This window comes from Larimichthys crocea, chromosome VII (assembly GCF_000972845.2).
Source record: "Larimichthys crocea isolate SSNF chromosome VII, L_crocea_2.0, whole genome shotgun sequence".
Lineage (NCBI taxonomy): Eukaryota > Metazoa > Chordata > Actinopteri > Sciaenidae > Larimichthys > Larimichthys crocea.
Genome location: NC_040017.1, coordinates 4,712,210 through 4,734,172, shown reverse-complemented (window position 1 = coordinate 4,734,172; position 21,963 = coordinate 4,712,210). Strand labels below are relative to the sequence as shown.

Here is a 21,963-nt window from a genome sequence, read left to right as displayed (position 1 = left end):
GCATAGTTCAGGGTCACTAAAATAGCAAACTTGCAAAAATTCTGAGAAAAACAGTGGGCTAGCTCCATAGCTTTACCTTTAAAAGCATCGACAATGGACCAGTATCAGTGCAACATGCACTTCTGCACCCGTCTTCTGTCTACGGTGTGGGTGATTTTAGCAGAACAAATGTGTAGAGTTAAAGGAGTGCAACATGTCCCCAGCAGCAATCTCATGACCCGGGCTCTAGCGTGTGTACACAACAAATAGCCAAGGAGTACATTCCATTACCAGGCTCAACGTGTGTGTGTGTGGGTCTGAATGTCTGTATCCTTGAGGTGGAAAACTACAACGTAAGAGAAGGGGGCAAAGAGGCAATGTTTGTTTTCTGATTATCTGATGCAAAGAGCTAAGCAGTCTGGTATAAAAATGGGACAAAAGCAGCCCCGGAGCAGTGTTATCTAGGAGAAGTCAGAGTAAAATTACCTAGGGAAGGCTGTTCTATTCCCTAAGCTAAATTAGGCACATTAGACTGACAATCTCTTCACTCAAGTGTTTAAATTTAACCCAGGTACAACAGATTCATTTGAAGGGCAATTAAAACAATTCATTGTTCCTGACGGCAGACCTATGCCCTTATTCTACATTGCCGCAAGCCACATAGAATTCTTTAACTTGCTAGCGCTGATGCTAAATGCTGACATCACCTCGTCCGTAGCATGCGGGAGAGTTCAGGAGTGTACGTGGGAGAGGTCCAGAACAGAATGAACCGTTCTGTGTCACTGTTCCAGAACAGGATGAAGGCTTCTGTACAGTCTCTGTCGATCTAGATATCAGGTAAAGTCTGAACTGTCTAACTGACACTGTGGGCCACACCATAGGCAAATTTGAGACAAGGGATTACCTTTGGGATGTATGTACGTTATATTGAATTAAACATAAATATGTTTATCATGTCTGTGTGTTCATATCTGAGGTATGACTCAGTTCAACTCTTCTGCACCTCTGGGGGAGGCACCCAACAATACATACTTAGTTCCATAGCTAGTAGGTCAAAGACAACTGAGCAATTCCTCACTGATGATGAAGACCATAAAAAGTGGCTGAAAGAGCTATGAAGTGAAAGATTATTTTGTCAAACTACTAGCCTATTTGCAAATCTCAGGATTAGTGGATCAATGTGTTGGATTTGGTAGCATCTTGTGATAAAGGTGCTGATTGCAACCCGCTTGTTTCACTCTCTTCTTCAAAGCACAAAGGAGAAATTGGTGGCAGCAAAACACATGAAAAACATAAAAGGCCCTGTCAGGAGCCAGTGTTTGTCTGATCTGGACTATTGCAGAAACATGACAGTTAAACATGGTGGACATAGTTATGTATATTATTTTACAGCCACCTAAACTTCAATATTTCCATTAGGGCTAGGATAAAATCAAATAATATAAAGTGTGACTGGGCTTCACCTGCAGTTATTCTTCCATTATATCAAACTGTGTGCTGACCCACAACACAAAGCTCATGATTTATCGGTACACCTTCATCCTAAGTAAAGTTACGAGCTTTGGGTAGTGACCCAGAGTGGATGAGATAGGAGCCCTACGCTGTTGGCTAGACTCACTGTGCACAAGTGGGTGGGCTTATGCAATATGAGAAAAACTCGGCTAATATTCAGCATCAGACACATGGCTTTATGTGGGTTAGACGCCTGATAAAGAGCTCTACCGAGCACACATGAACACATAGTGAATGCTGATTTCCCAGCTGGCATAGATGTGTTTAGGAGAAGTGGAGGGTGTCAAAAAGGACATCTGGCCTGCTGCACACCACGCTGCCACCGCGACCCTGTCCTGGATAAGCAGCTAGAAAATGGATGGATGAATGTTACTCCCTTTCAAAGCACTGTGTGGATATTATTAAGATGTTTTGATGCCAGTATTGATACTCATGCATACAGTGTTATATTGACAAAAAACACACAAGGACCCACAAACCCAACCATGCAGACTCATAACTGCTAAAGCACGCTAAAGTACACCTCTTACATGCCAAAGAACAAAGTAAGGCTCCACCAGACTGCTTTTTTTTCAATCAAGCCATAAGCTGTCTGACCAAGGTGGTGAACTAAGAGTCATGCAGTCTAAAAAATATTGTTGACTCAACAGAAAGTCTAGACACAAAGCCTGAGCAGAATAACTTTGGGCAAAATCGAGGCAGCTTTCATTCAGGCGTGCCATGCTGGCCCTACACTGCGGCTGTTTGTTTGTAGAAGCCAAAGAGCAAAAAGTGAAAGTGTGAGTGAAAGGTTGTCTGTCTTTACAAAGAGCTGGCTCCAAACTCACGGTGAGGTAACATTGTACCTTGTCTCAGGTTTATGTTTAAGTCACACATCGCTCCAGAAAAACTTAAAAAGTCTGGATGGCAATAAACAGGACCGAACTGAGATTGAAGCCCATAATCTGTAAACAAGCCAACAGTTCACTCAGATTATCTAAACCACTTTATTTGGAAGTACAACTGAATATGACTGAATACGCAGTGTTGTCAATAATACATCATTGCACAATTGTACTCTCCCCTTCCAAATAAGTTTGACTTATCCAAGAGTATGATCATCTGAACACTCGTGTTGATTGCACTGTTGGACCTGTTTTTAGCCAGAGTATGAATGTATGAATATGATATGGAATCATAGCCAGGGCTGAAAAAATAAACCCAGGTTGTAATAAACTGTAGTTTTCTGCTTGGTTGGTAAAGCACAGCTGTAAATCTGCTTCGTAAACCCACTGAAGAGCTTACATCAGATGTTTTCTTCTCCTTCATACTCTGGTCTGATCTGCATACCGTGCATGAGAAACAGGGAAAACAGGAACAATAGTCATGTTAAGCAGCTTGCTTGCTTACTCATGAACATGGCACAAGATGAACAGGACCATGTGGCAATGCCAGCTGCTATTTTTGTGTTGTAAGCTTGGTCCAGGTTTACTTTGTTTTGCCAACGCTATTTCAAGACACCCTTCAACAGCGGCATAAGTGAGTTTAAACAACCATAACACAACTACTAGTGTTGTAATATGAATGAGTTCTAATAGAGAACTTGTTTTCTCTGGTCATTGTGAAGGACTGGTATCATCACATCACCACACCTCCACACCAAGACCAATGTGTCTGTACTACTGTGTCAGCAAGTGGGACAGTGATATACAGAAACAGCATTCAAACACACAGCATAGTAAAAGTTATGATATTAAATTGGGCATCAAAATACTGATATGTAACACCAACATTACATATTTAGGTGTTTGATTTAAGAATGCTTGTTCAACTGAGAATTCACTTAGTGGTCTCAGTTACCTCATGGCACATTCTATATAGAGCTGAACTAGACCATACTCTTTATAGAGACTTAACAGTCCCCACCATGAGCAAACACTTGGTGACAATGGCGAGGAAAAACTTCCTTTAAGAGACAGAAACCTTGAGCAGAACCCAGATCATGGTGGACCAACTTCTGCTGCAACTAGGTGAGAGAGAGACGATATTCTAAATCGTTACAAACAAACTGTTTAACACAAGTACAGCTCGAAGTACAGCTCCAGGTTGTTTAAAATAATATTCTTTTGTCTTATGTGGCAGTTAATTCGCGGACTTTTGATCAGATATGAAAAATTTTGGGAACTTGTGATGGCCATTTTCCATCGAGTTGCAGCCCTAACAATAAGCATATCTCTGACTATATGCTCAAAAATGGCTTGATGAGCCACTGCTGGGTGGAAGGTGGAGTCTTATAATCATCAGCAATAATAACTTTGATCATCCTGAGCACCACAACAACAAAGCTCCTCTAACCATCACTGTTACTAAGGACGGCTGGCCTGAAACGACATAAGAGGCTCATGAAGTAGTCATCCCGACACTCATCAGTCATGAGATCATTGCTGACATTTTCACCCGAAATGTCTCAGCACACATGCAAGCGCGCACGCTGCATGCGCACACACACACACACACACACACACACACACACACACACAGAGTTTTGACACATGTCATTCTCTTGCTTGGAGGCATGTTTGCTGATTAGTAAGGAACTGCTGACTGAGCGCTCTATGGGTGGAGTTTACTGGCACCATCCATCCAAATCAAACACAATCTAGGGTTGCAGCTAATGATTATTATGTGATTAGTGCATTCATTGTTTGATCTATAAAATGTTTAAAATTATGACAAATAATCATCAAAGTTGATTTTACGTAAAGAAACAGCTTGACATGATTGAAAATATGCTTTATATGCTTTCTTGAACTTTCCAAGAGTTTGATGAGAGGAGTGATACCGCTCTCACGCCTGTGTGCTAAATATGTGGCTGGAGCCAGCAGCTAGTTAGCTTAGCTTAGCATGAAGACCAGGAAACGTGGGGGAAACAGCTAACCTGGCTCTGCCCAAATGTAACAAAAGATCATTTTAGCAACACCTCTTAAGTTCACTAATTAACACGTTACATCTTGTTTGTACAAAAGCTGAAGTGCAAAAACAATTCTCCAGTCTCTGCTTGTTGCCTGGCAACCTCTCCCAGATGGAAAATAACCACCTAACCATCCATAAAATAATATATGGTTATATTATACAGAATGACAACTAAATTATATGATTTTTCTGATCTCTTACAAATTCATGCACACTTAAGAACTTTTGCCCATACTTGGTCCGGTAGGACAAGTAGCTTATGGTGGTTACTGTTATCTAATGTTAGCAAACCCTAGATAGATAGTAGAAAGGATATTTCTGAGTCACTTAACTGATCTGAATACTTCTTCACTAAACTAACCACTATTCCATGGTCACTTGTGGCCACAGTGGTTTCTTGTCTCATTTCAACTGTCCAAGTGTTCAGCACTACACATTACCATTATGAACTCAAACAGGATCCTGACTAAAGCTGCTTTCTGCGGACTGTGCCTTAAAATGTTTATCATTGCAGACGCAGAGCCCTGTGGGAAGATGTGCCTGGAGAACAAAGGACTGAGGTTAATTAACAGTACAAATAGCCCAGCTGCTGACTTCAAGTTAAAGCCCTACGCTTCTCGACCCGTGCATGATGGATAGGTGTTGATTACTTGATAGATTAAATAAGAATAGAAGTCAAGTTCAAGCTTGCCAGTTCCACTGGAGGATAGGCTTGGTTATATTTTCTGGCGATAAAGCGAACGCGTTTGACTCTTGGTGTCTCAGGTCACGGTAATCCATTTCTGAATGGAGCTAAAGTGGAGCACCTGACTGATTAGAAAATGTACAGCTGAGTTTTTTTTTTTCTCTGTATACCTCGTGATGACAGCATGCAGCTTCACCACAAGACCAGTTACTTAATATTGTTAACCCTATCTTATTCCACATGCTAGAGACATCGGAGGGCACACGGCAAGTCCATGTGTGTCATGAGGGTAACAGCACACGGTATATCATTCAGCATGAAGTCTGTCTGTCGACTAATTATGCAGTGTTTTCAGGAGGCTGACCCTGCACACACACACCACACACACAAAGGGGTGATTTTCATGAATTTGCCTGACTAAACCTTTTTGGCTGGGTGGGTGTGTACAGACACTCGGATTAGTACGTGGTGCCTGGTGACCTCACATAATTCCCAGCATAGCAGCACCCACTTTGAACCCGGGGGGAAGTCTAATAGGTTAGAATAAGCAAGAGCGCCTCTTTATAAATGATACTGGTACTGAAACACTTGGGTCTAAAAGACTTGAATGTTACCTAGACAACAAAGAGTACAGCATATGTTGGGCACAGAAATGCCTGCACAATGTAATGTGAGCAATATCCAGCGATAAATGTCAAGTTTATAATGTTTGTCTTTTGTTGAAATGATGTAAAAATGGGCTGAACTCACTCTCTGGTACATTTTTAATAAATCAGCTTGGATAAGTTTGTGCATGGCTGCAACAAACAATTATTTTTATTATCAATCAACTGATCAACTGATTGTTTTCCCAATTAACCGATTTGTTGTTTTGTCAATATAATATCAGGAAATAATGAAAGACAAATGCCGATTACATTTTCCCAAAGCCAAATGTGACAACTTTAAATGTTTCATTTGTCAAAGCCATAAAATTTTCCCTTTACAATGATAGAAAATTAGCAGATTGTCACAACCAGAATGAGACACAAGCACAAATTTTACCAGAATTGGTAATATTTATTATTACAGTATTAATTATAGTAATTATAGTATTAATTTTCTTAATTTCTGGGCCTTCCTTTTAGTGCTGTTTCAGAGGAATGTCAGTGGACTTGTGGTCGTCACTTCAGTCTGACACATTATGTTCACGGAGGCCAATAATAACGATGTTTTACCTAAAGTGGTACTCATAAAGCATTAATTAAATGAAAACTTTCCACTGATTGAAAAGTGTGTTTCATTATATTTGAATCAGAATAAAGTCCTCTAAACGCACTGAAAAGCACTTTCAACTAAGAAAAAAAAAAGTTTCACCTAAATTTACCCTAATTCTCTCCTCCATTCTCCCCACCCTCGTCCATTCATGTAAGCGGTTATGGCGACTAATCCTAAGTGGAAATGGGTCAGTTGTGCTTCCTGACCCGCATAGAGGAAGCTCGGGTCATTAATACTGAGCTCAGAGACGAGGCTAGTGGCCTGCGGGTGTACCTCATCATAACCAAGCAGCTCCTTCTGAGAAGCATAAGATAGCTAATTGCTAGGTTAGAATGGGTCAGGTGTCCATGCTAAGAGCTCATTTGTCAAATGACCACGAGCACTTACGTACACTGGAATAATGACTCACATTCGCATGTCACTGGTCTCTTATTGTGTTCGAATAATCAGACACATATGGTAAGTTTTAGATTGAATGGATCAAACAGTGTATGAACATGTTAAAGGCATGTGAGAAAGTGTGACATGGACCGTGACTTCAAGTGCATTGGGATTAATTTGAGCAACAGTGCCCCCATTTGATAAAAAAACAGTACTATCACAAGCCACAAAGCATTATGGGGCTTTATTGTGTGTGTGTGTGAAAGTAAAGCAATGAAACCAGTGTGCCTCTATGGTGTCGAATGCAGCTATGACTCCATTCAGGCTTACTCAGCCCCCTAGATATTGATCCCTCTGGAGCAGTACATCCTCAGTAAAAGCAGCAAGCTTCAAGCCAGCGAGTGCAAGAACAGGGGATGTTCTCTTACCGTGGAGTCCCTGGTGGGGGAGTTGGACAGCCCGTTACTGCTCGGCTCCCACGTCGAAGAGCTGTATGCTTTGCTGCTGCTGCTGCTACTGCTGCTGCTGCTGAAGGCCTCCTGGGTGGAGCTCCGCGAGAGGGCCTCCTGAGTAGAGCTCCGCGACAGGCCCGTGTAGCCCAAACGGGAGCTGGTGCCATACGAGTTGGCTACATCGCTGGTCCGATTGCGGTAGCTCCGCAGGGCACTGGTGGAAGAGGACGGGGTAGAGGAAGAGGAGGAGGTGTCACTGAGCCCCAGAGAGGCCAGGTCCCTGCTCAAGTCACTCTGGGATACAGATTTTCGTCGGTTGAGCGAGATGCTGGAGGCCACCGGTGAGGAGAGGTAGCTGGACTGGGCTGAGGACGAAGAATAGGAACTGTACCCGGTGTAGGTCGACCCCCCACTCAGCCCTGACCCCCCATAGCTCTTGACGGGGGTTCTACTGAGGCTCTCGCTCCGGCGGCTGCTGCTGCTGCTGCTTCCGAGGATGTCGGTGCGTGGGATGGTTCGACCCCGGTCTCGGTCGGGGTCTGAGGAGGTGCTGTAGTTGCGGCTGCGGGCGGCGGAGCTGCTCAGAAAGCTGGAGGAAGAGTAACCTGAGGAAGAGGTCGATGGGGACTTGTAGGTGGACAGCCTGTCCCGCTCGCTGTAGGAGCTAAGGCCCGGGGTCAGGGAGGAGCTGTAGGAGCTGTAGTGGCTGGTGTAGGAGGGGCCAGCGTAGCGCTTGGCGGTTGAGGAGACGCGGGACATGCTGCTGCTGGTTTCTCAGCCACAGGGAGGGAGAGCCTCTGGAAGACTGCATCGACTACAGGAAAAAGACACAAGTATTAGTTCATCAGCAACAATCAAATCAATACCTACACTCAATGGAGGCAGCAGTTAGGGCATCGTTTATCCTCGCTACTCAGGATTAATCTGGTTTTAAAGACACAACATAAGTCAAGAATGTGCATCACTGACGAGAAAACTTCCACCTTTTTGGCATAATATCATAAAGTGGTATATTCTGTGTAACACATTACCAAATACCAAGCACTGACCCTAACTCACACTCACATTAAATCAGCAGTCTTTCATGTTTCTACCCATTTTATACTACTTTTATATTACTGCACTCCATTTCCAAAGCACACTACACAGTTTTTTTTACTCTCATGCTAAAGGCAGCCATTATCCTCCATTCAGTGCACTACTTTATCGAAATCAACTTCCATCATTTCTATGATTTATCTGAGTGAACATCAAGTCTCCTTTAATCGTCAACAAAGTTGTGGTTGAGTAGTGAGTGCAAATTGATCTGAAATGTCTCCACTCCATAAAGATAATGGTATTTTTTCAAACTTTAAAGTCAGTTTATTTCTCACTCAGGCAGCTCCTTGTGGTGTCATCACGAAAGACGCCATGGCAGACTGTATTTCTTTCATGGACACTGACAGCCTAAGATAGACAGGAAACCATGGAGAGAGAGAGGGGGGCAACTTGCCCACACTCCAACCAGGTGAGCCACCAGAGCTCCTGGTTTTTAAAGCAGACTTCTTGTTCAAATATGTAGTTTGTTGATATGAGCCTCCCAGCCTCAGACAGATGGTGCTGGCCTCACTACAAAAACATTTTGTCCCATCTGACAATAGTGTTCCAGTGTAACAATTCTATTAATACAAAGTGTTTTTATCATCAGAGTTTATCATCAGAGTTTTTTCATCAGAGTTTGATCAAGATCAGGCAAAAAACTCTTTGAACCTAAAACATGGCACAAGTGGAATTATGTGCGAGGATGTGAATCATCCTGTGGCATGTCAGACTGTCTCTGCTTTTTGTTTTCTGGGTGTTGAAGCTGCTGATCTCTCTCAGGGATGGTGCTCTACAACCTTGAGGCTTTAATGAGGACTTATAAAATTATGTTATAATCTATAGTCAAAACTTGTACTGGGAGATGTAACTCTGCCAAAATGTTACATTTTGGATTGTCCTGAAGGTGAACCGTGTTTTCATATAATGTGTATATAATGTGTGTGTGTGTGTGTGTGTATATATATATGAGTCACCTCAGGTGTGTTGTTTGTTAATAGATAGTTAAAATAACTTTGATTAGTCCAATGTGGTCTGTGGAAACATGGAGGACAGCCTTGATATTTATAGTTTACTAACGGAAGTGGACATAAACAGAAGAGTGGAGGCTCTGAACCACCCGCATGTCCTTTAGAACTTTCATCCCTGGTGCTAAACGTGTTTCATGACAATGTGTTAGGTTGTTTTGTGAGTCAGTTTCTAAGAAAAATTCTGTTTTTTTGTGATAGTGTGGATGGTTGCACATAAATGTGTAGTTTCCAAGCCTGAACCAAAAGTACTCAAGTGATGTGACTTTTCTCAGAGCTAAAGTTCTTCAGAGATGCAGCAGATATCATTTAATAGTTTCCACAGGCTGAGCAGCACTTCCTGTGACTATAAAATCATACATGTAAAATCAGTGGAGAGCCTCTTTAATTTTTCATTGTTACACTTTTATTGCTCTCGACTGGAACAAATCAAACTGGAACACTGTATACAAGGCTGTGCACGTGGCTGTGAGTCTATCTCGGGCCCAGTGACACAGAAACCCTGCATTATGGTCTGTACTGCCTATCTACAGGCTTTTACAGGTTACCTAAGCCTGTGGCATCCAAGCATAGCAAAGAGAGGCCAACAACATGGATACTATACCAGCGTGATGTGTGCCCTTATCACGCAACTCTGTGGAACGTGATTTACAATCCAGTAGAGACAGATCTGTAGTGATACAATTAGCACTAGCTAGCATGCTTGCTGATACACCATTTAGGCGCAGCATCTTCTACTTCTCCCAACCCCTGCTCTAAAACCAAGAAGACAGAAATACGGAATCTCTCTCCCGACTGTTTCAACATATCAAATTGCAAATCCCCTCTTTTGCACTACACCAGCCCACCCTTCCTCCGCCTGGTTCTTGGTATAGAGTGTGTCTCTCACGGCTGGGTGTCGTCCAGCTGGGTGTTGGAGGTAAAGCCGTGCAGGCTGCACAGTGTGTTCCTGCGGCGGCCGACGCAGAGACAAGCTCTTGTTCACATGCACAGCAGCGTCTGAATAAATAAAAGTATCTGGTGTTGCTGATCCGTGTTGAGTTCAGTGAAAGAGGCTCCTATTTCTCTAATCTGTCTCTTACTTGCTCCCTCTCCTCCCTTGCTCTCTCCCCCACCTTCTCCCCCCCGAGAGCACCTACTTCTCCCCAGTGTAATTTCCCTTCCTTCTGGGTCTCTATCGCTTTCTCCCTCTCCCTCTCTCTCTCTGTGACCACAGGTCTATCAATAATTCAGCATATGGATCTGGAGTAGGCAGACAGGCAGCGTGCTGGAGACAGGCCAACGCACACTGTTGGCCAAAACACACAGAGGCAGGCCAGGCGGCTGTGGCCGTACGGTTGAGTACTGCTAAGCCAGCCGGGCCAACAGCACCAAGAAGCTGGCCTTGTTTGAAGTCATCCAGCTAAAGCCAGGCTTAGTCCATGTACATGGTTTGTTTCTAGACTCTGCCAGTGCTGGTACTTTGGAGGGTTATTTTGGTTTTCTGACGAGGAGTGCGCCTGGATCTGGATTTACTCTCCACCAACACTTCGCTCAGTTACTGGAGCCAGAAAATTACAAACGCTTGGGCAGCGTGGCAGGAGGCTGAACAGATAAACAACTCATGCCATGGGTTGAGTCACCGGGCATGGAGACAAATAAACCCCAAGACATCCTTCTCTTTAAGACTAAAGGAGATCAGCATATGAATGCATGCACTGTAGCTCCCCTCACTGGTGAGTGAAAGCACCGACAACCCACTGTGAGCTCAGCTACAGCACTTTAATTCTGGTTCTGGGCACACTATGAGTCCACAGAAACAACCCTGTCCTTTATACAGAGCTAGATTTACTGATGCTGTATGAACCAGTTTGAGGCAGCACCACACAAACGCACTTAAACACACCAAATTGCAGTGGTGTAACAATGTAATGAACACTGACTGAACTCTTATTATGATTATGTGGTCCTTCAAAAACACCCAATTTTCTTCCAACATTCCAACAGTTTTTCACATGACAGAGGGCGTGGCTCAGTTGGAAAGAGGCGATGTGACACGCTGATGCATTAATCAAGATCGAAACAGAACAACTGCGGGGTTGTTTGATTTTGTTGCCTGGCAACTGTCAGTCAAATCTGATCAAATCCTACTCACACAGTCCCGATGAAGCTGATTAGCTGAGGTTTTTGGCTGTTAGACGGTGACACCCACAGATTCTGCTGAAACACAGCCAACATATGTACAGCTCGAGGGTGAGGGGACACGGGGGAGATCTTGCATTTCTGTGTTTTTGTCCTTCTCTAGCCACTGAACAGATTTATTCAAACCAGCATGCAAATTCTGTTTAACACCTGACAAATCATGAAAGAATAATCCCACAATAACTGCCATCAAGACAAAGATTAAAAGAGGTGATATAAGATACTGTAACTCTAACACGTATTATGCAAGTGGAAACCTCCATGGCTGGTGTGAAAAGAAGCCAACGCAGAGGTGGCAAAAACTGCAGTTCCTCAAACGGCCACTTGAGGCTGGCTACAGAACGAGTCAGTCTCTGTAAGTCCCCATGTTAAAATGTCCAACTTCACAACATGTTTACAGCTAATTTCCAGTAAAAAACTGTACTGAGGGTGGATTTTTATAGAACTCACCTCTTCAAATTCTATTAAATCTTAAAGTTATGCATTATTACCAGTGTGGCTGCTTTGATTGACAGGGAAGTGCCATTACAGATGGCACCCAGGCGTCATTTAGCCCGCCTTAGGTCCGTCAATGATCCACGTCTTTGCGTATTTTTAGATTAGCTCAGAGAGCCACCACACTCTGCGCTTCACAAAGGTTCTTTGGAAACCTGTGAGTGACGCCACAGATACACTGTCCATTCTTTATGCTGTCATTGGCATTATAACAGAGTTATATTCAGGAGTGGAATTTGGTGTTTTTGAGGCTAACTGATGAATCGACGACAGCCAACAAAAATCTAAAATGTTTGTTTATGTTATGTGGATATTTAAAAAAAATTAAAAAAAATAAATCAACATCAGCAGTGGCCACAAAAATCAGGCTCCCGTGTTCTCATGTTTATTTCCACGTTGCCTTCAACATTCAGAATTCCTGCATCCATTACATTTATATTGAATGTACAGTAATGCGAACAGACTCCACTACTACACCACCCCAACCCAAAACTTCCCTCCAGATCATTTTTTGCAGTGCACATAGTTTTGGTAATTTGACACCTGAACGCAGTGGGGACACGAGCCAAGCAGCTTTTTAAAAGCCGGTTATACCCAACTTTGAAGCCGTTGCTGCAAAGTCCACTGACTTACAAAGCTGCAGCTGCTAAGACCACCACATCCTCATCATCACTCTCACTCAAGCCTTCATCGTCTGACTCCTCACCCTGTGTAAACACGCAGATAAAAAAAATATGTGTGGGTGAAATTACAGTGAGAATCCTGGATGATCCGCTGCACCATGAGTTGTGTTTTCTCTGACAGAACTGTCAGTAAGACCCTGGTATAAACATGGCTCTTCACTGAAGTGCCTTTCAAATTTACAGTCCACAATACACATCATTGACAACAAAGAGCAGTTGTTGTCATATGAAGGCCTATGTTTTTTTCTGGTGTTTATCTGAGGCCCTATGATATGTTGGATTTCTACAACCCTCCAGTAAAGGTTGCTTGTACAACCCCCAACTGCATCACCTTGGCCTTTAAACCTCACTCTAACTGCCTCATGCATAGCCCTCTGTATCCCCACATCTGTGTCACAGCCAAAGACCCAGGGCAGCTGAGTGAAACAAGCTCGGACTAGCCTAGTGGGCGAGCTGCTCAGAGTGAAGTGCAAACAGCAAGTCACACCCGTGGGAGTAACACCACACAACAAGGACACAGGATTGATAAGATGATAGCGAACTATGGATTTTGCTTGTGAGAAGAGATGTCTCCACGGAAACAACAACAACACACGCACAGGTGCGAGCATGCGGCACAAACACACACACACACACGCACACACACAAGTTTGCACTGGCTACTCTGCATTTTCAGCCTCCCCTGAGGTTGTGCTAACCAGTGGTTACCATAGCTACCATGGCAACGGTGCCTTTGTTTGCTTGCTACCGACGCATTAAAAGAAATAAAAGTAGCAGCGGGGCATATTTCATAGAAAATGTACACTTACTATCAGAGCTACAGGCCAGCGGCTGCACTTAATGCTCTGAATTTCTTTCCTTCATCTAAAAAATAAAACAAAGAAATGAAAAATAGATCTGCCTAATGTTCCTCTGCACTGCTGGAAACAGGATAAAATAGACTCAAATATGAGAGGGCAAAATGAAAGCATAGCAATGTGAAAATACAACACTGTACGACTATGCAAGAGCTGGTTGGCCTGCCAAGCGTCTTCTAAATCTGTATTAAGAGAGCTGTCGACAGAGTGGCAAAAGTGACTGCATGAGTGCAGTGGAAGAGAGGATTTTAGCAGCTGACTGCTGGCAATCCTTGGCAAAGAGCTGGAGAGATGGGGTTTCACTTACTGGGCAGGTTTCAGGAAACCAAGCTAAGAACTTTTAGGGAACCTCACTTTCACTACCTGGAACTGGATTTAAGAGCAATCTAAAGACAAGGACAAAAACAAGAGAAAACAACTAACAGAACTAAAGAAGATAGTGGTCACAATCTTAATTTACACAAACGCTATACACAGAGTCACTAACTTTTAATTTTAAAGCTGCACTATTCAGTATTTTTATCATTAAAATGGAATAAAATGATTATGTAAAATGTAAAAGGGGTCGCCTGTAGCCACCCACAGATAAATATAACTCGACCCTGCAGTTCCCCTCAGCTCAATGTTTTAGCACCTTTCAGCTCATTGTTTTGGTTTTATGGACCGCAACTTTAAAGTTTTGGTTTGCTCTCACTGCTCGTATCAACCTATTGAATACTGGAAGTTGGAAAAAGCTAATAACTTGATTTTAAGGATCTGAAACTACAGAAAAGTAACTTAGTACTAAAAAGACAGAAATGCTAGGTTTGAATGTATCCATTCTAAAATATTGTAACCATAAGATGAACTAAATACAGCATTATCATAGACAAATCTGTTTGTACTTGTTGGCCGTGTGCTTGTGCGTCAGACCAAATCCATCATTTTAATCAGTCAGTGAGTCAGATCTCTGACAGTACATACTGTCCTCCTAGGTCTCCCCCTGGCCTATTAGAGAGCAGAGCTGTATCGGTAAGTGCTGTACAAGTGTGCTTCCGTGAACGTAACATCGGCACTGATGCTCTCTGGTGATTTGGAGTGAGAGTATGTGCGTCCGTGTGTAGTGAACGCTACGCTCACCCTCGGCTGAGTCAGTGCAGCTTCAAGGCGAGCAGTGTGACTGATGATCAGAGTGGATTGTTGGATTTCTTTCACCTCCCTTAGTCCACACCTCTCTCTACAGACCTCATCAAATCAATAAATTAAGCTGAACAAGAAAATAGGTTAAATAAAGGTTTGACAAAGACAGTAGGCTCCACCTGTCAGTCATTGTGGAGGAACACATATCTAATCCACATTCAAACTCACTGTTTTTCAGCCATTTGTCTGCCCCGTTTTTTGTGGCTGTCACTACATATCTAGCTAGCGAACAAGGATTATATCCTTATTCTTAATCCTATCTATAAACTCTGTTTTAAGCTGGGGAAACAGCTGTCAATGAGCACAACACCAGACTTATTCCTGATGAACTAATCAGAGATGTAGGTGGTCATTTAACCAAGCTATATATTATTGCAGTATTTACCATGTGGCAGATAAACCACATCACAAACAGTGTCAGTTAGATCAAATCAGATTATTTCGTTCTCTAAGTAACAATATTATCATTGTCACTATTAATCAACACCCCAGGATGAGCTGTTCTGACAGCCATGTAGTAAACCGTGGCAGTTTACACCTGCATTCATAGATCATTTTGCTACTTGGGGGCTGGAAACACAATACTGACATGTTACCTTATAAAGTGAAACAGCTCACTCTGTTTGATGGCCTCTCTATGACACCTAAAAAATCCACAGGACATTCTAGTATTACCGTCACTACAATATGAACCAAAACAGCTGTAGCAGCACAAACAAACACACACTGGACCAAAAAAACAAAAACTAACACATTGTAGAAAGTGTTGTTCTCATGGGGAATTATGTTAAAAATCAACACGGGGGCTTATTAGGAGGTCTCTGAGGGGCGCTGGGTTTGGCTTGGTCTTACAGGGAGCTATATATACCCTGAAATGTGAGCAGATAAGAGTCCTAGTGATGTCGGTGAGGGCCACACTGACGCCTCTGCCCTCCCTCTCTGCCCGTTACAACTAGTCCAAGCTGCTTCATATTAAAACTAGGCTTGACTGCTTGGCTATTCGGATGAGCCATAGTTGAACCTTCTCCAGCTCTTCCCCTAGATACTGGTTAGATGCCATTCAACACCTCTGCTTTCCCCCTTAGCCAAGCTTAGTATGCGGCAGTACAATGCTGTATATAATGCAACATTTACAGCTAGATACAAAGGAAGAAATTAAACGAGCTACAGGAATGCGCAGTGCTGGCGTAGGAACACATAGTGCCACATAAAACCACGAAATTGATTAAATATCCATGATTTTGCTTGTAGCTCTTCAAGCAGTGCCTTCCAAAGCTCTGACTGTATCGGCCCCGTCACCTCTCATTTTCCATCACTTTGCAACATGCTTCATTAAACTTTGAGAAACAGTTCACACCCTGAAAACACTGTATTCAGACTGCAACTGTGCATTTTCTGCCACAAGGGAATCCACTCCAGAACTTGCAAAGGTACTCAGAAGGCTGTATGTGTAACTTTATGTTCAATCTTACAGACATATCAATGAATAATCAGGTTAAATATTCCTTTACATGTAAAATAATTTAACATATACTTTATTAACAAATTCTAGATGACACTGCTGCTCCTCTCTTACTCTGTGCTGCTCGCCACAGTATTATCGCACTGAGCTTCGCTGGATACGAGCATTTCTTTCTGCATTATATATCAGATAACATATACATCGATACCAATATGTCTGAAATAAGCTAACATCAGATAGCTGATATATGTGTTGGGGCTCCTTGTTATGTTTTTTTTCACTATACCACCAAGTTTTTACAATCTGAAACCTGAAGAGGAGCAGCCAATTAGCATTTATCATTACCATCATCTGTTGGCGACTCACAGAAGAGGCCATGAAAGCAGCAGTGACCTCAGAGAGGTCTGAATCTCTGCAGTGATTGATGCTCTAGTCTCTGCAGCTGACTGGTATAATTCTTTATTCATTAAGTTAATCATTTTGGTCAATTAGATACCATCATTATTTTAAACACCTATCAATCTCTGCCATTCCACTGAGTGATCCTGAGAGGCCCATTAGATACACACAAGTAGCTTAAAGCAACCAGAGGTTGAATGATTCATTCATACTGATGGAACAGTTTCACTTCTCAACACACCTACTTCCTGTCTGTTTGCAATGATGATTTCACTGATCTAAAAAATTATACTGTGAATGACATTTTATAAATATTTCCATCTGGACAAATTCTAGAATACTATTATACTAATACTAAATTCAAATTTAGTTTCCAGCAACAGGACAGCACTTTCCTTTATATCACAAAGGACATTCTGGTGTGAGCGTCTGACATCATTAGGCCCAGAAGGTGGGCTGGGATACCTGGAACCAAATACGAGTAGTGATAATCCTGCCAGACCAAACGTTCCATGTCTCCACGAATGATCATGTTTCATCATCAGCCCTTTAAAAATGTGGTGTGCCACAAAGATCCTATTTTGGTGCGATCCTGTTCTCATTTATATAATTTATTTATTTATTAAACAAACTGAACTGTACTTCAGACAGGATTAAGAATGTTAAATCTACCAATGACGCTAGATCACAAATTACATAAATTGAAAATTAACTGAGAGGTTGTTGACAAATTCACATTTGCAAACAGGTCTGGTGACGTCAGGTTTAATTGATATCAATGTGTGGGAGTTAAAAAACATAAAATAACATATAAATCTGATAACAATGTACTACAAAAACCTTCTGTTGGACAATCTAACACTGTTTAGCATCACAGCTCTACCATGTACTGTGCTTATACAGTTATGCTTCATCTATTGAAATACTTTCTGCCTGCCTGCCTTTCTATCTTAACTTCAGCTGGTTCCGTGCAGTGAGTTTTTTTACGAAAAACTAAACATAGATCATCAACTGCCAATATTATTGACATTTTCATTATCATTATTATGATCACCATCCTTATTAGTCATAGTTCTATTATTGATGGCAGATTACAGATGGATACCACTAGAAGCCGGGTTCTGCTCAGGGTTTTTCTTTGTCACCGCCAACAAGTGTTTGCTTATGGTGGGATTCGTTGTGTAATAATGTTATGAAGAGCCTCGACCCGCTTTATATGGAAACTGTCCCGAAATGATTTGGCTCTATAGAAATAAAACTGAATTGATAAAGAAAATTAATAGATCATACATTACACCTGCTTCTTTTCTCCTTTGGCTCACTTTTAATAGAAGTAACTACATGTCTGTATTAAAAGGAACTAGGGATGCACCGAAATGAAAATTTTCGGCCAAAACTGAAACTGAATAAAAATTAAATGGTTGGCCGAATACCGAAAACCGTATATGAAATGCGGTTGTTACATTTTTCACTATTTTTTTTACTATTGCATAAATAGCCTAGAATAAATTTGTAGACATGTTTTTTCAAAGAAAGTAAATGTTTATTTAATATCCTTCAAATATTCCAGTAGAATTTCCAGTTAGTATAATTATTATTTCATTTATACTGTTAGAAAGCCCATGTTGTTTTAATCACTGTTAATTTGTTCTTGAAAGAAATACTATTTAGTTTTATTATATTTCCGGTGAATTTCCATTTTTCCCACGTTCATGAACGCATCATAGTCATTCCGACGGTCATTGAACGCACCTCGCATGTGTCCACTGTGTGGCCACTTCACCGAAAGCCGAAATGCACTTTTGGACCATTTTCGGCCGAAAATGGTCGGTGGCCGAATTTTCGGTGCATCCCTAAAAGGAACTGTTGTGCCCTGTGACCTCCAGATCATCAGAGCAGGGACTTCTGACTGTTCAACGGTCAAGGCTGCAAAGTAAAGGTGATCGTACTTTTGCTGTTGTTGCTTCTCTCCACTAACCTCCTATAATCTCACAGAATCCAAATCAGTTCACGTCTTTAAAAAAAAGTTGTTTGTTGTCTTTGGCTTTGTCTCAAATCCATCAGATGAACTGGTCTCCACTAGAAATCTGGACATGTTACCATCACTGCATTAAATGACAGACGCATGGCACTTTCGGAGTGTCATGCAGTGGATATGTGTTGATGTGTGCAAACACAACTGTTGAATGTTGTTTTCCAGTGATACTTACATCATCAAAACCTTTTAGCCGTGTACACCTCAATCTTAACGTCCTATTAGTGTCATAGTCTGAACGTCTACATGGCAGTGCTGCTGTAAACTAAGAAGGAACTGACGCTCAGCATCAACTTTTAAGTTTAGTTATTTCTGTGAGTCACTCCTGAAAAAAAAGCTGATTTTAGAACTTTTTATAACTATGAAAGAAATTGCTCAAATTTGCTGCGATACATCTGAACCATGCAGTCAGTGACGGTGTACTATGAAGTAAAAAAATGCAAGAATACTGAAGACAGCTGCTGTGTGTATATGTATGTATGTGTGTGTGTGTGTGAAGTAGTTACCTGCCGTATTTGTAGCGCTGTGTGTCAGTCCCTGCAGACTGTGTTGGCTCTGGGGCAGCTCATTCTACTGTTGCTACCCTGCAGTGTACACACACAGGCTTTGTGACACTGATCAGTCCTGTGGAAACACACGGACATGTTACATGACATACCATTCCATACAAAACATCAACATCATACACATCTTTTTTCTGTTGACTGGGAAATTTGATTTAGATAAGTGTAATCCTAAACAGGCAAATACATCCAGCATCACATGTTGCACATCTAGTTGCATTAAGGTGCACTTGGGAAATATCACATTGCCTAGAGGTCTAAGAAGTGACAAAAATAGCAGCAATAAATGTCTCCTTGATCTGGTTTGGTCTCAGCAAACTGTTGACTGTACGGAAGACAGGTTCAGCATGAAGTGAGCATGGAGGCCCCCGGTGCAACACATTCTCCGGATTTTGTGTCCGACTATTAAAGATTGATGATGCATCCTTCAGCTCGTATTATCAAATCCGGAAAAAGTTTCTCAATTATAAAGCTGAGGGAAGGAGAAACGTTGATAGGTTGACTCCTCCTTGTACAGCTTCATTATGTGGCTCGTTCAGCACTTGTTTCAAAGATCAACAGCTACCATCACAGCTACTGGTCATTTTTTCACTCAACTGGTGATACCCCGGAGAGTTGCTCACAGTTTGTCTACCCGTGCTAGAAAAATCCAAAACTTTCTTGAAACTTTCTGTTATTCCACGTCCTCTATCATTATCTTCTTGTGGAAGACGTACCCTACAGCTGAGCAAACAGCCAACTCCGTAGGCGTTTAACTGACAAGCAGGTAACCTAAAGAAAGAAAAGGGAGGAAGGCGGTTAAGTTAGTTTGTAAGAGGCTCACCCTTGTTGTTTCTGAGCTGGCCAGGCCAATAGACAGACAGCAATGGGGTGCTACTTGAGAGGCTGTGGTCCCAGAGTGTGAGAGGATAGTATGAGCACAGCGATCCAGAATGCCACAGATCAAGTTACAGAGCCAGTAAATATAGCAGACGCCTATGACCTCTACAGGTCACTCAACACTCAGTGGTATTCCAGTTTTCTTTTAAAGGACTAGCATTAAGGCTTTTTATAAAGCCAAGCCGGGTAAGCATCAAGTCCAGCGCACTGCTTTGGCCAGCAGATTTGCTGCTTTCACAGAAATTAAAGTCTGAAGTGAGTGGCAAGCTTCGCTGGATCATGATTCACCCGCAGGCGTCTCTGGATTCCTCCAGTAATAATAGTGCCACTGCAGGAAAAGGCATAGATACTGTGTGCATATGTTGGCTCTGGACATGTGCTTTTAAATTGAAATTTAAACACTAATTGTCACTAATTCTATTTCTTTATGTGACCTAGAATATCAATTTCTTCACAATTAAAAATCATATTTTATCACAGTGTGCCATTCTGGCCACACATATGCTGCATACAACAACACTGATGCATGCATTAGGAGCAGATCAGCACATAAAATCGAGTATTTGCTTGCACAGACACAGAGAACAGTTGACGTATGTGTGCAGGACAATGGAAAAAGACAGACGTAGTCCTGTGGTGGACGCTCGCTCGCTCGCTCTCTGTGAGGGGTATAGCATTACATGACACCAGGAGGAGGAGATGGGACGACACTGGCACAGGAGCCATAGTCGGTGCACTGCAGTGCGGCCGTTTTCTAAATGCCTCTGAACACACCTCAACGAGGCAAATATCACCGTGTGTATAGAGTCCGCACAGAGTATATGGGTAACGTTACTCCACATGTGATTAGATAAGCGGTCAGACCCCCCGGGAGAGGAGCTCGGTAATGGAAGCGGGGCAGCTCTGACAGAGTGCTGTCCGCGAAGGGGGGCGGGAGAGGAGAGACACGGCGAAAACTTAACCGTCCTCAAGTCTCTCGGACTGAAAGAAAGCGGAGTACAGAGTTAACACGAGTCGTATTAACTAACCTGAGCGGTGGCTTCGTGTTATAGCCTCGGTGAACGTGACGCACTGGTTAGTTAACCAGCTTAGCTGCCTCGGCACTACTAGCTAACTCGGCGTTGCCAGGACAGCAGCGGCGGCGTTACGCCAGCGTGTTAACGGAGAGCACGGCGCCGAGATGTGCCACTGCTCAGTGATGAACCGCACACATTTCACCGACAAGAAGACAGCTACGACCTTTGAACTCTTCAGGACGCCTCAAACATAACTATATCAAACAGAATAAGCGACAAAAAGCTGAACTTTTAGACTTATTTCGGATGTTATTCTTCCTCGAGAACACACACGCAGGGCAGCTTTTGTGCCTCAAAACTTGAATTACACAGAAATAAAGAGCTGTGTCGCAGTCATGGCTTATACTGAATATTTTAGTGGTTCATTGTGGTTTCTAAAAATGTGCTCCATGGTGACTGGTAAGGAATACATTCATTCTTGACAAGCCAGACCTTGGCGGTAGTTTGGCGTTGTGCTTCGGTACAGTAGCCTACCTGTCAGGGTTACGGTGGCATAAAGGTAAGCTAGTTTAACTGCATTCACTCACCTCACAGTTGGTCATCCCGGTCCAAAACGGGCAGCGAAACGCCCCCCTCCCCCCAAAAAAACTATCTTAACGACTGCTTTGTGCTGCTTTTTAGACTGTGAATAAAGTTGCCGTGAAGACTGGCCGATAATGTTGGACAGAAGACTACACCGCCATGGACTAATCAAGACTACGCCGGTATTCAGCCATACCTTCTGTCCCTTTGCAGTTGTAGAGTTCAGCAACCAAGTAACGGTTCTGTTCGCTTTAACGGTGACGTCAGTCCGGCAGCAGAGCTGCTTTTTGATTGGTTCGTACCTCTCCG

General features: G+C 42.6%; 1 protein-coding gene across 5 annotated transcripts in view; it reads right to left on the bottom strand.

The window, feature by feature from the left end:
* usp2a (ubiquitin specific peptidase 2a) overlaps window positions 1-21,892 on the bottom strand; it is a 41,105-nt gene extending 19,213 nt beyond the window's left edge. For 2 of the 5 annotated variants that reach the window (XM_010733246.3, XM_027280124.1), the window contains exons 1-3: window positions 21,660-21,892; window positions 19,121-19,238; window positions 7,195-8,032 (exon numbers count right to left, since the gene is read on the bottom strand). In XM_010733246.3, coding sequence (XP_010731548.2) covers window positions 7,195-7,977 — 783 coding nt within the window. In that variant the 5' untranslated portion in view covers window positions 7,978-8,032; window positions 19,121-19,238; window positions 21,660-21,892. Of the gene's footprint in view, window positions 1-7,194; window positions 8,033-19,120; window positions 19,239-19,893; window positions 19,978-20,000; window positions 20,082-21,084; window positions 21,211-21,659 lie in introns of those variants that run through there. The other 3 variants (XM_027280123.1, XM_010733247.3, XM_019268331.2) reach the window with 3 other exon arrangements.
* Between the last annotated feature and the right edge of the window lie 71 nt (window positions 21,893-21,963).